Below are 12,365 nucleotides of genomic sequence, written 5' to 3'. Positions count from 1 at the left end.
TGCAACAAGAGAGAGTCTGACCACCTCCCCTTGACATTCAACGGCATTACCATCGCAGAATCCCCCACCATCAACATCCTGGGGGTCACCACTGACCAGAAACTTAACTGGACCAGCCACATAAATACTGTGGCTACAAGAGCAGGTCAGAGGCTGGGTATTCTGCGGCGAGTGACTCACCTCCTGACTCCCCAAAGCCTTTCCACCATCTACAAGGCACAAGTCAGGAGTGTGATGGAATACTCTCCACTTGCCTGGATGAGTGCAGCTCCAACAACACTCAAGAAGCTCAACACCATCCAGGACAAAGCAGCCCGCTTGATTGGCACCCCATCCACCACCCTAAACATTCACTCCCTTCATCACCGGCGCACTGTGGCTGTTGTGTGTACCAACCACAGAATGCACTGCAGCAACTCGCCAAGACTTCTTCGACAGCACCTCCCAAACCCGCAACCTCTACCACCTAGAAGGACAAGGGCAGCAGGCACATGGGAACAACACCACCTGCACGTTCCCCTCCAAGTCACACACCATCCCGACTTGGAAATATATCGCCGTTCCTTCATCATCGCTGGGTCAAAATCCTGGAACTCCCTTCCTAACAGCACTGTGGGAGAACCGTCACCACACGGACTGCAGCGGTTCAAGAAGGCGGCTCACCACCACTTTCTCAAGGGCAATTAGGGATGGGCAATAAATGCTGGCCTCGCCAGCGACGCCCACATCCCATGAACGAATAAAAAAAAATCATCTGATGATGTTGATTAAGGGATAAATATTGACCAGGACATCTCCCTGCAAAAAGTGCCCATAGAGTCTTTAACGTCCACCTAAGAAGGCAGACAGGGCCTACGTTTAACATCTCATCCGAAAGACGGCACCTCCAACAGTGCAGCACTCCATCAGTATTGCACTGGGAGTGTCCGTCTGGATTTTGTGCTCAAGTCTCTGGAGTGGGAATTGAACCCATGACTGTCTGACTCAGAGGCGAGAGTACGACCCACTGAGCCACGGCTGACACCTGTCGATGATACACTGACACCCAACCCTTGCAAATACTCTCGAAATTCCCTCTCCAACCCCCAGAGAGAAATAGTGACAATTCCCCCCTCTCAGGTAGCCACGATCGGTTCTGAGCCGCACTCCCCACATCGCCTTCTGCCCTTTGACCCCCGCCCTGATTTCGTACCCGTTGACGTCACTGAGGCAAGTTCCGTGCGCGCAGGGATTGCTTTTGCACTCGTCCACTCTGGACAAGCACTGGGGGTCGTGGTATCCATCCAGACAGGTGCAGGTGAACCGATTCACCCCATCCTTGCAGGTGCCCCCATTGTGACATGGGCTTGAGGTACACTCGTCAATGTCAACATCGCATTGGAAGCCTGTAATTAAAACAACAATAAATTAAACTTTTTACCAAAGAAAGGTTTGGTGTACCTCTTTAAAATTAGCTTTCGCTTGTGTTGCCTGAGTTGAATTTCTTAAAACTTATAATAGTTCTGTAATGTTTGATTCAGCATTCGATTCAGAACACCATTGCTGGCTGGAATTATATTGTCTGCAATGGTTTTCTGAAGTGTTCGTTACTAATTCAAAGGAAGGATAGTTATGTACAACCTCAAACATTTCGGGCCATTGTGAGAAGCTGGTTCTTTCCAGCATCCGAGGGTCCAGGTCTCATTCCATGTGCACAGCAGAGGGCTTAGCTAAACCTGATGCATGGGATACTCCTGCCCTTATATCAAAGGGGTGGCAACTTTGATTGACAGCTCAGCGGGCCAAGCCCCTCCCATCTCACCGTCTTAAGGTGGAGGGGTTAACGGAGAACACACTCTCTCTCTCACCCAGACACAGCTTGGTCTATATATTGACAGCAGAATCATGCTGCCTGTGCTTTAACAGTCTGAACCAGCTCAGCTTTGAAAGGCTTAAGGTGGAGAGGGTAAGGCCATATTTAGAGACTTATTACGTTATTATTTTTTCATAACTTAGGAGCATAAGGAAAGAAATTGTTCTCACGGTGAAAACTATACACTGTTCATTCATGTATTTTATGTAAATAAAACCCCCATGGAGCATAGGAGGCCATTTGGCCCATCGTGCTTTGGACATAAACCGATGTTCTTTCATTGTCGCTAGGCCACGGTCCCAAAGATCCATACCTAACGCCATTGTGGGAGCGCCACCATCACAAAGAGAAACTAGGAATGGGCGATAAACACAGCCTTGACCAGGTCAGCCACCTCCCGAGAGAAAAAAAGGAAAGTGGCATTTCAGTCTGTTTTCGGCAAAGAGCGGAGAATGCACGTGATGGCACATGCCATGTTTCAGTCACCAATGCACACAGTAAGGGCCCCCATGGCACACTATCATTTACATAGATATTGGGCAGGGAAAGGTGCACTCCGGATTATAGAGTCATAACGTCCGCTTACAGGAGTGACCAGGACACTGAGCCAGAGAAAGTATCTGGTGCATACTTAAAAATTGTGACAGTATCCCTGATGATCTGGTGATTAAAATCACTTGCAGTGGATCAGTAAGCCATACAGAGCAGTAGATCCCAATTGTGCTTCCCAATCCTCCATTGAGTTAGCAGATCTCAGCCAAGCCAGCAATAGGGGCACGACGAATGGGCTGGGCACCCCCCTAGGCTAGGGAGAAGAGAAACAGCCAGAGTTCTCGCTACACAGTGAACTGGGAAGCGTACAGCAGGTGAGGTTAGGACGGAGCTGCTACTAAATAGTCCTGTGGTTCAATCAGTATCGGACTTGCCTCTGAATCAGAAGGTTGTGGGTTTGAGTCCCACTCCAGAGACTTAAGCACAAAGTCTAGCCTGACACTCCCAGTGCAGCACTATCGGAGGTTCCATCTGTTAGATGAGACGTTAAACCAAGGCCCCATCCGCCCTCTCAGGTGGACGTAAAACTTCCCATGGCCACTATTTCGAAGAATAGGGGAATTTTCCCTGACATCTGGCTAATATTTATCCTTCAACCAACATCACAAAAACAGAATGTCTGGTCATTATCACATTGCTGTTTGTGGGATCTTGCTGTGCGAACATTGGCTGCCGTGTTTCCCTAGATTACAAGAGCGACTCCACATCAAAGAAGCCCTTTGGGACATCCCGAGTCCGAGAATAAATGCTCCTGTTGCTCCTTCAAAACGCATTCCTGAGCAGGGGCCTACTTTGTGCGTGCCATTTCTGTACCTGTGCAAAATCACTGACCCTTCCTGAAGTTGGTGTGTCTGGGGGGTGGGGAGAGTTGGGTCCTGGTTGTGGTGATTGTACCGGGGCGGGGGCAGGTGGGGTGAGCTGGCACAGGTTAACTAACCAAAGCATGGGTACGATTGCTCGCTTCGCTCTCTGCCCTGCCCAGTTGTTGGACTCGACGAGCAACATTTTTCCAATGTCCCCCACCAAATAATCATTTTTTTTTTTGAAGAAGCAAAATACACGACTGGCAGAGATGAGGGAAGAGCCCTTTAACCCTTTAACCGCTGGGCGCGATGGCTTTTTTGCTTCAAGGGCTCCTTGGTTTTCATGCAGGGTTTGCTCGCCAGGCCTGCGCTGTGAAAGTCCCCCTCAGCGCAAACCTCAGAGGCAAAACAAAAATTGTCCCTTACGACCCATGTCAACTCGCCCCCATTGGCTCAGAAGCTGAATGCGCCACCTGGTCCGATGTCGAGCCGTGCAGATCAGGAAATCCCATCAAATGGGTTGTGCGAAGTTAGCTGGGACGACAATTAGGAATCGAAGAACAGGAGGAGGCCATTCAGCCCCTCGGGCCTGTCCCACCATTCAGTTAGATCATGGCTGACCTGTGTCTTGACTCCATTTACCCGTCTTGGTCCCTTAACCCTTGATACGAGCAAAAATCTATCAATCTCAGTTTTGAAATTTTCAATTGACCCCCAGCTTTTTGGGGGAGAGAGTTCCAGATTTCCACTCCCCTTTGTGTGAAGAAATGCTTCCTGACATCACCTTGAACGGCCTAGCTCTAATTTTAAGGTTATGCCCCCCTTGTTCTGGACTCCCCCACCAGAGGAAATAGTTTCTCTCTATCTACCCTATCAACTCCGTTAATCATCTTAAACACCTCAATTAAATCACCCCTTAACCTTGTAAACTCGAGGGAATACAGGCCTCGTCTATGCAACCTGTCCTCAGAATTTAACCCTTTTAGCCCCGGTATCATTCTGCTAGGGAGGGGAATAAAAGCCAGTCAGGGCTCTTACACTCGATTGCTGCCTGGTGCCCATGTTTGAACCCATGTATTGGGTCACTGGGCCAGAATATCAGAGCTTTATCAGACAGCAAACTTCACTCTGTATCGGCCGCGTTGAGTGAAACCAGTTCTGTAAGTGTTAGCTTAAAGACTTGCATTTATGTAGCACCTTAATCGGAGAAACGTCTCAAAGCGCTACACGTACTAAGAAGTGAAGTGACTCTTGTTATGTCGACAAATGAGGCCGCCATTTTGTGCACATGATCCCGCAAACAGCAATGAGATGGCTGACATTGCATCCGCTTTAGGTGGTATTGCTTGAGAGTGGAATGTTGGCCAGGACACTGAGAGAAACTTCGAATAGTGCTGTGGGATCATTATAATTTAGATAGCAACAGGCAAGAGGGGCCTTGATTTAATGTCTCACCCAAATAAACGGCACCGCCAGCAATGCAGCACTCCCTCAGTACTGCACTGAAGTGTTAACGCAGAATATGCACTCAGGCCCTGAAGTGGGACTTGTACCCACATCCGTCTGACCCAGAGGTGGTACCAGTCGAGCCAAGTTGACACTCATTGGATTGGGTTTATCATTTCTCGCTGCCGAGCCTATCTGGATGGCCATAGAAGATCCAGAAATGGATCCAACAAAGCTGCCTTTCACCAGCTGAGTTCGCGACCTGCTCGTTGTCAGCTGTGGCTCGGTGGGCAACGATGTCATCTCTGAGTCAGAAGGTCATGGGTTCAAACCTCGCTCCAGAGACTTGAGCACAAACTCTAGGCTGAGACCCCCAGTACTGAGGGAGGGCTCCATTGTCGGAGGTGCCGTCTCTCAGATGAGGCGTTAAACCGAGGCCCCGTCTGCCCTCTCAGGTGGACGTAAAAGATCCCACGGGTGCCATTTTGAAGAAGAGCAGGGGAGTTCTCCCCAGTGTCCTGGCCAATATTTATCCCTCAACCAACAAAACAGATGATCTGGTCATTAATCACATGGCTGTTTGTGGGATCTTGCTGTGTGCAAATTGGCTGCTGCGTTTCCTACATTACAACGGTGACTAAGTACTCTATTGGCTGAAAAGCACTTTGGGACGTCCTGAGGATGTGAAAGGCGCTATAGAAACGAAAGCCTTTCTTTCAGATAGAAAGGACGGTGGTCTATTTCTGCAGCCCTCAGTCACACCAGGCCAGGGGGCGGGGGGCGCGGAGGGGGGAGTTGGTAGGGGAGTGGGTGCAGGGAGTATTACCGCTTCATTCACGGTACAGTGTCACCGGCAACATCGTACTGGGCAAATGACACTTTAAAAGCCAGTGTGCGTTCTGCTCAGAGGAAACAGCTGCGGGCCGGGGAAGGAGACGTCAACAGAGGATTAAAAAAAGACGGGTGTGATTTACGAGGCCACAGATCAGCCCGGGATACCTTGAGATTAGTCATAAATCACCAGAGATTAGCTGTCACACTTTTATGCTGGCACCGTTAAGTTGCGTCTTTGTAAACTCGCTGCCAGCTAAATGACATGCTCCAAAAGCTGCCTCTTCCCCACCTTCCCTCTCGTCTCCCCACCCCCCCTCCCGTCTCCCCACCCCCTTCCCGTCTCCCCACCCCCTCTCCCCTCCCCCCCCCATCGCGTTCTCACCCCAATTCCCAACGCCTTACGCTCCCAAAGCGGAATCGTTTGCAGCAATGGTTGTGAGGTGTGACGCAGACAATGTGGAGTGTGAGATTCACAGGGACTGAAGTTAAAGTTTCCCCTGTAGGTGCCTGGTCTTTAGCCAGGAGTGATGTAACCGCCTGATGGAAGCCGGACAGACCTGTTCAACATCAATCTCATGCACCAAGAATTTATATTTTTTGTGTTTGTAAACTTCCCACGATTTTTCATCTCGCACTGAGGGACTGTCAGGGCTGGTGAATGGAGCATTCTTTCCCACTTCTAATTGCCTCTTCCTCCCCATCCTGTCCCTGTGTCAGCACTTCGGGATTCATCGGTCGTGACAGCAGAGATAAGCACAATAGGCCCTGCTACCCGGTCTCCAGTCAATAGCGGTACACGTCATCACAGAGAGAAATGAGACCCCGGTCAGTGTACAGATATCTCCCTGAGAGAGGGACTGAGAGACCCCGGTCAGTGTACAGATATCTCCCTGAGGGAGGGACTGAGAGACCCCGGTCAGTGTACAGATATCTCCCTGAGAGAGGGACTGAGAGACCCCGGTCAGTGTACAGATATCTCCCCGAGAGAGGGACTGAGAGACCCCGCTCAGTGTACAGATATCTCCCTGAGAGAGGGACTGAGAGACCCCGGTCAGTGTACAGATATCTCCCTGAGGGAGGGATTGAGAGACTCCGGTCAGTGTACAGATATCTCCCTGAGGGAGGGACTGAGAGACCCCGGTCAGTGTACAGATATCTCCCCGAGAGAGGGACTGAGAGACCCCGGTCAGTGTACAGATATCTCCCTGAGGGAGGGACTGAGAGACTCCGGTCAGTGTACAGATATCTCCCTGAGGGAGGGACTGAGAGACCCCAGTCAGTGTACAGATATCTCCCTGAGGGAGGGACTGAGAGACCCCAGTCAGTGTACAGATATCTCCCTGAGGCAGGGACTGAGAGACCCCAGTCAGTGTACAGATATCTCCCCGAGAGAGGGACTGAGAGACCCCGGTCAGTGTACAGATATCTCCCCGAGGGAGAGGGACTGAGAGACTCCAGTCAGTGTACAGATATCTCCCTGAGGGAGAGGGACTGAGAGACTCTGGTCAGTGTACAGATATCTCCCCGAGAGAGGGACTGAGAGACCCCGGTCAGTGTACAGATATCTCCCTGAGGGAGAGGGACTGAGAGACCCCGGTCAGTGTACAGATATCTCCCTGAGGGAGAGGGACTGAGAGAACCCGGTCAGTGTACAGATATCTCCCTGAGGGAGAGGGACTGAGAGACCCCGGTCAGTGTACAGATATCTCCCTGAGAGAGGGACTGAGAGACCGACCTATGTTCGTGTAGATACCCCTGAGGGAGAGGGACTGAGAGAGACCAACCTTAACTGTATTTACAAGTCTTTTGCTAGTTTATGGAAGATTGATTTAAGAGCCTCAATGTGGGAACCGGCCAACAGACTCTGGAAATCCAAAATTAAAAATATATAAAATTCTCTACTAAATGGCACCAAAGAGTGGAGAGGATTAGACTGGAAGCAGGAAGCTGATTCCTATTACCTGTGAACCCAGGGTCACACACACAGATGTATCCATTGATGTAGTCCTTGCAGTGCCCAGACTGGCACAGATTGCCCACACACTCGTCAATGTCAATCTCACAGTGTGGCCCTTCAGGAGAGAGAAGAGGGAGTAATGAACAGCAGAGCAAGAGGCGCTGTGTGCTGACAGGCCGGTTCATCTCAGCCATCGGCCCGGGCATCGGGCCGGGAACTGGCCTGTCAGCACACAGCTCACCATCAGCTTTCACTTGCAATATTTCTTCAAGTGTTGGATAACTATTCTGTACGTCAGCCGTGGCTCAGTGGGTAGCACTCTTGCCTTCTGATTCAGAAGGTGGTGGGTTCAAGGCCCACTCCGAAGAGCTGAGACTGTATGCCAGGCTCCCAGTGCAGTACTGAGGGAGTGCTGCACTGTCTGCCCTCTCAGGTGGATGTGAACCATCCCATGGCTGTATTTCGAAGAAGAGCAGGGGGAGTTCTCCCCGGTGTCCTGGCCAATATTTATCCCTCAACCAACACATAAAAAAAACAGATTGTCTGGTCATTACCACATTGCTGTTTGTGGGAGCTTGCTGTGCGCAAATTGGTTGCAGTGTTTCCTATCGTAACTACACTCCAAAAGTAAAACACTTTGGGACATCCTGGGGACATGAAAGGCACTGTGTAAATGCGAGTCCCTTCTCTCATCAAATGAGGGAATGGGACACTGTCCCACACGGAGCTACTCTTGGTGCAAATTGATGCAGTGACCCAACATTCCTCTGTTGCAATGTGACCTATTCAATGGGATCATTCCTTCCACAATATAACAGGCAGAATCATAAACTACTTCCTTCTGCTTCTGCCCCATGGGGTCAGCTTCCACATGGACGCTGGGTGTGCTGGTCAGACGTCCAGCCTTGGACGAGCTGCAGTCGTCTTCGCCGAAACATTGCGGAAGGCCGAATCCATCATCTGTCGGCTGGGACAAACCCCTCGCCGATTCCATCCCCCCCCCCTGGTCGGTGACTGTCTCAGTCTGAACCAGACTGTTTGCAAACTTGGCCCGTTTGACCCATGACCTGAGTTTCCGACCCAATATCCTTCCCGCCGCCCGCTCCCACCTCGAGAGGACGTGTTCCTGGAGGTGCTGCCCCACCTCCACCATTGGTCTGCCCAACACGTTCCATCCTCTCGGCTTCACCTTCTCCCTCTGAATGGAGGAGCCATCAGTCTCTTTGTCGCCCAACTGGATGATTCTCAACTTCAGAAGATGAGCCCTTTGTCCCGTCTCCACTGTTTTTTTTAATAACCAATAAGTGAAAGTGTTCACGGAAAATTTTAAAAAGCGCACCATTTTGTTTTAACGTCCCGGTGATTTTTCTCCTGGGTGTTTTGCTCCGAGCAGTCTCTTGGAGATCGATCTTCAGTTCCTGGAGACTCCAGGGCAATCCTGGAGGATTGGCGACCCCTACAATTGAGCCAATTCCCTGCTGAACCTGTCCTCCAGGCCTTTAGCTCCTCCAGACTCCAGACCGGTCCAATGCTCTCCTGGCCGGCCTCCCACCCTCCCCAAGCTTCACCTCATCCGAAACCCTGCCGCCCGCATCCTGTCCCATACCGAGTCATGCCCCACCATCACCCCCTCCCCACCCAACCCCGGCTAAAGCCCCCGGTTACCTGTGGTCCCAGACGGGCAGACGCACCGGTAGTCGTTCACCAGGTTGGTGCATTGCCCCCCGTTCCGGCAGGGCTGGCTCAGGCACTCGTCGATCTCGATGTTGCAGATCCGCCCCGTGTATCCGGGGACGCAGGCACAAGTGTAGCCAGCAATCCCATCTACGCAGGACCCGTAGTGACACGGGCTTCGAATGCAGTCGTCAATGTTCGTCTGGCAGAGAGGCCCTTCAAACCCTGGAGAGAGAGAGAGAGAGAGAGACACACCACCGATCAGATAACGAGAGGGGCCCTTCAAACCCTGGAGAGAGAGTGAGAGAGAGAGAGAGACACACCACTGATCAGATAACGAGAGGGGCCCTTCAAACCCTGGAGAGAGAGAGAGAGAGAGAGACACACCACTGATCAGATAACGAGAGGGGCCCTTCAAACCCTGGAGAGAGAGAGAGAGAGAGAGAGAGAGACACACCACTGATCAGATAACGAGAGGGGCCCTTCAAACCCTGGAGAGAGAGTGAGAGAGAGACACACCACCGATCAGATAACGAGAGGGGCCCTTCAAACCCTGGAGAGAGAGAGAGAGAGAGAGAGAGACACACCACCGATCAGATAACGAGAGGGGCCCTTCAAACCCTGGAGAGAGAGAGAGAGAGAGAGACACACCACCGATCAGATAACGAGAGGGGCCCTTCAAACCCTGGAGAGAGAGAGAGAGAGAGAGAGACACACCACTGATCAGATAACAAGAGAGGCCCTTCAAACCCTGGAGAGAGAGAGAGAGAGAGAGAGAGACACACCACTGATCAGATAACAAGAGAGGCCCTTCAAACCCTGGAGAGAGAGAGAGAGAGAGAGAGAGACACACCACTGATCAGATAACGAGAGGGGCCCTTCAAACCCTGGAGAGAGAGAGAGAGAGAGAGACACACCACTGATCAGATAACGAGAGGGGCCCTTCAAACCCTGGAGAGAGAGAGAGAGAGAGAGAGACACACCACTGATCAGATAACAAGAGAGGCCCTTCAAACCCTGGAGAGAGAGAGAGAGAGAGAGACACACCACTGATCAGATAACGAGAGGGGCCCTTCAAACCCTGGAGAGAGAGAGAGAGAGAGAGACACACCACTGATCAGATAACGAGAGGGGCCCTTCAAACCCTGGAGAGAGAGAGAGAGAGAGAGACACACCACTGATCAGATAACGAGAGGGGCCCTTCAAACCCTGGAGAGAGAGAGAGAGAGAGAGAGAGAGACACACCACTGATCAGATAACGAGAGGGGCCCTTCAAACCCTGGAGAGAGAGAGAGAGAGAGAGACACACACCACCGATCAGATAACAAGAGGGGCCCTTCAAACCCTGGAGAGAGAGAGAGAGAGAGAGACACACCACTGATCAGATAACGAGAGGGGCCCTTCAAACCCTGGAGAGAGAGAGAGAGAGAGACACACCACCGATCAGATAACGAGAGGGGCCCTTCAAACCCTGGAGAGAGAGAGAGAGAGAGAGAGAGACACACACCACTGATCAGACAACGAGAGGGGCACTTCAAACCCTGGAGAGAGAGAGAGAGAGAGAGAGACACACCACCGATCAGATAACAAGAGGGGCCCTTCAAACCCTGGAGAGAGAGAGAGAGAGAGAGAGACACACCACTGATCAGATAACAAGGGGGGCCCTTCAAACCCTGGAGAGAGAGAGAGAGAGAGAGACACACCACCGATCAGATAACAAGAGGGGCCCTTCAAACCCTGGAGAGAGAGAGAGAGAGAGAGAGACACACCACTGATCAGATAACAAGAGGGGCCCTTCAAACCCTGGAGAGAGAGAGAGAGAGAGAGAGAGAGACACACCACTGATCAGATAACGAGAGGGGCCCTTCAAACCCTGGAGAGAGTGAGAGAGAGAGAGAGAGAGAGAGACACACCACCGATCAGATAACAAGAGGGGCCCTTCAAACCCTGGAGAGAGAGAGAGAGAGACACACCACTGATCAGATAACAAAAGGGGCCCTTCAAACCCTGGAGAGAGAGAGAGAGAGAGACACACCACCGATCAGATAACGAGAGGGGCCCTTCAAACCCTGGAGAGAGAGAGAGAGAGAGACACACCACCGATCAGATAACAAGAGGGGCCCTTCAAACCCTGGAGAGAGAGAGAGAGAGACACACACCACTGATCAGATAACAAGAGGGGCCCTTCAAACCCTGGAGAGAGAGAGAGAGAGAGAGAGAGACACACCACTGATCAGATAACGAGAGGGGCCCTTCAAACCCTGGAGAGCGAGAGAGAGAGAGAGAGACACACCACTGATCAGATAACGAGAGGGGCCCTTCAAACCCTGGAGAGAGAGTGAGAGAGAGAGAGAGACACACCACTGATCAGATAACGAGAGGGGCCCTTCAAACCCTGGAGAGAGAGAGAGAGAGAGAGAGACACACCACTGATCAGATAACAAGAGGGGCCCTTCAAACCCTGGAGAGAGAGAGAGAGAGAGAGAGAGACACACCACTGATCAGATAACGAGAGGGGCCCTTCAAACCCTGGAGAGAGAGTGAGAGAGAGAGAGACACACCACCGGTCAGATAACGAGAGGGGCCCTTCAAACCCTGGAGAGAGAGAGAGAGAGAGAGAGAGAGACACACCACCGATCAGATAACAAGAGGGGCCCTTCAAACCCTGGAGAGAGAGAGAGAGAGACACACCACTGATCAGATAACAAGAGGGGCCCTTCAAACCCTGGAGAGAGAGAGAGAGAGAGAGAGAGACACCACCGATCAGATAACGAGAGGGGCCCTTCAAACCCTGGAGAGAGAGAGAGAGAGAGAGAGAGACACACCACCGATCAGATAACAAGAGGGGCCCTTCAAACCGTGGAGAGAGAGAGAGAGAGAGACACACCACTGATCAGATAACGAGAGGGGCCCATCAAACCGTGGAGAGAGAGAGAGAGAGAGACACACCACTGATCAGATAACGAGAGGGGCCCTTCAAACCCTGGAGAGAGAGAGAGAGAGAGAGAGACACACACCACCGATCAGATAACGAGAGGGGCCCTTCAAACCCTGGAGAGAGAGAGAGAGAGAGACACACCACCGATCAGACAACAAGAGAGGCCCTTCAAACCCTGGAGAGAGAGAGAGAGAGAGAGACACCACCGATCAGATAACAAGAGGGGCCCTTCAAACCCTGGAGAGAGAGAGAGAGAGAGACACACCACCGATCAGACAACAAGAGAGGCCCTTCAAACCCTGGAGAGAG

General features: G+C 51.6%; 1 protein-coding gene across 1 annotated transcript in view; it reads right to left on the bottom strand.

Annotated features, from left to right (window-relative positions):
* LOC137305219 (neurogenic locus notch homolog protein 1-like) overlaps window positions 1–12,365 on the bottom strand; it is a 134,776-nt gene that overhangs the window by 59,956 nt on the left and 62,455 nt on the right. Inside the window, exons 11-13 of the mRNA XM_067974060.1 lie at window positions 9,110–9,343; window positions 7,449–7,559; window positions 1,193–1,385 (exon numbers count right to left, since the gene is read on the bottom strand). Coding sequence (XP_067830161.1) covers window positions 1,193–1,385; window positions 7,449–7,559; window positions 9,110–9,343 — 538 coding nt within the window. The remainder of the gene's footprint in view (window positions 1–1,192; window positions 1,386–7,448; window positions 7,560–9,109; window positions 9,344–12,365) is intronic.

Source organism: Heptranchias perlo, chromosome 39 (genome assembly GCF_035084215.1).
Source record: "Heptranchias perlo isolate sHepPer1 chromosome 39, sHepPer1.hap1, whole genome shotgun sequence".
NCBI lineage: Eukaryota > Metazoa > Chordata > Chondrichthyes > Hexanchiformes > Hexanchidae > Heptranchias > Heptranchias perlo.
Note: the sequence above shows the minus strand (reverse complement) of the source record. Positions and strands in the feature narration are given on the sequence as shown.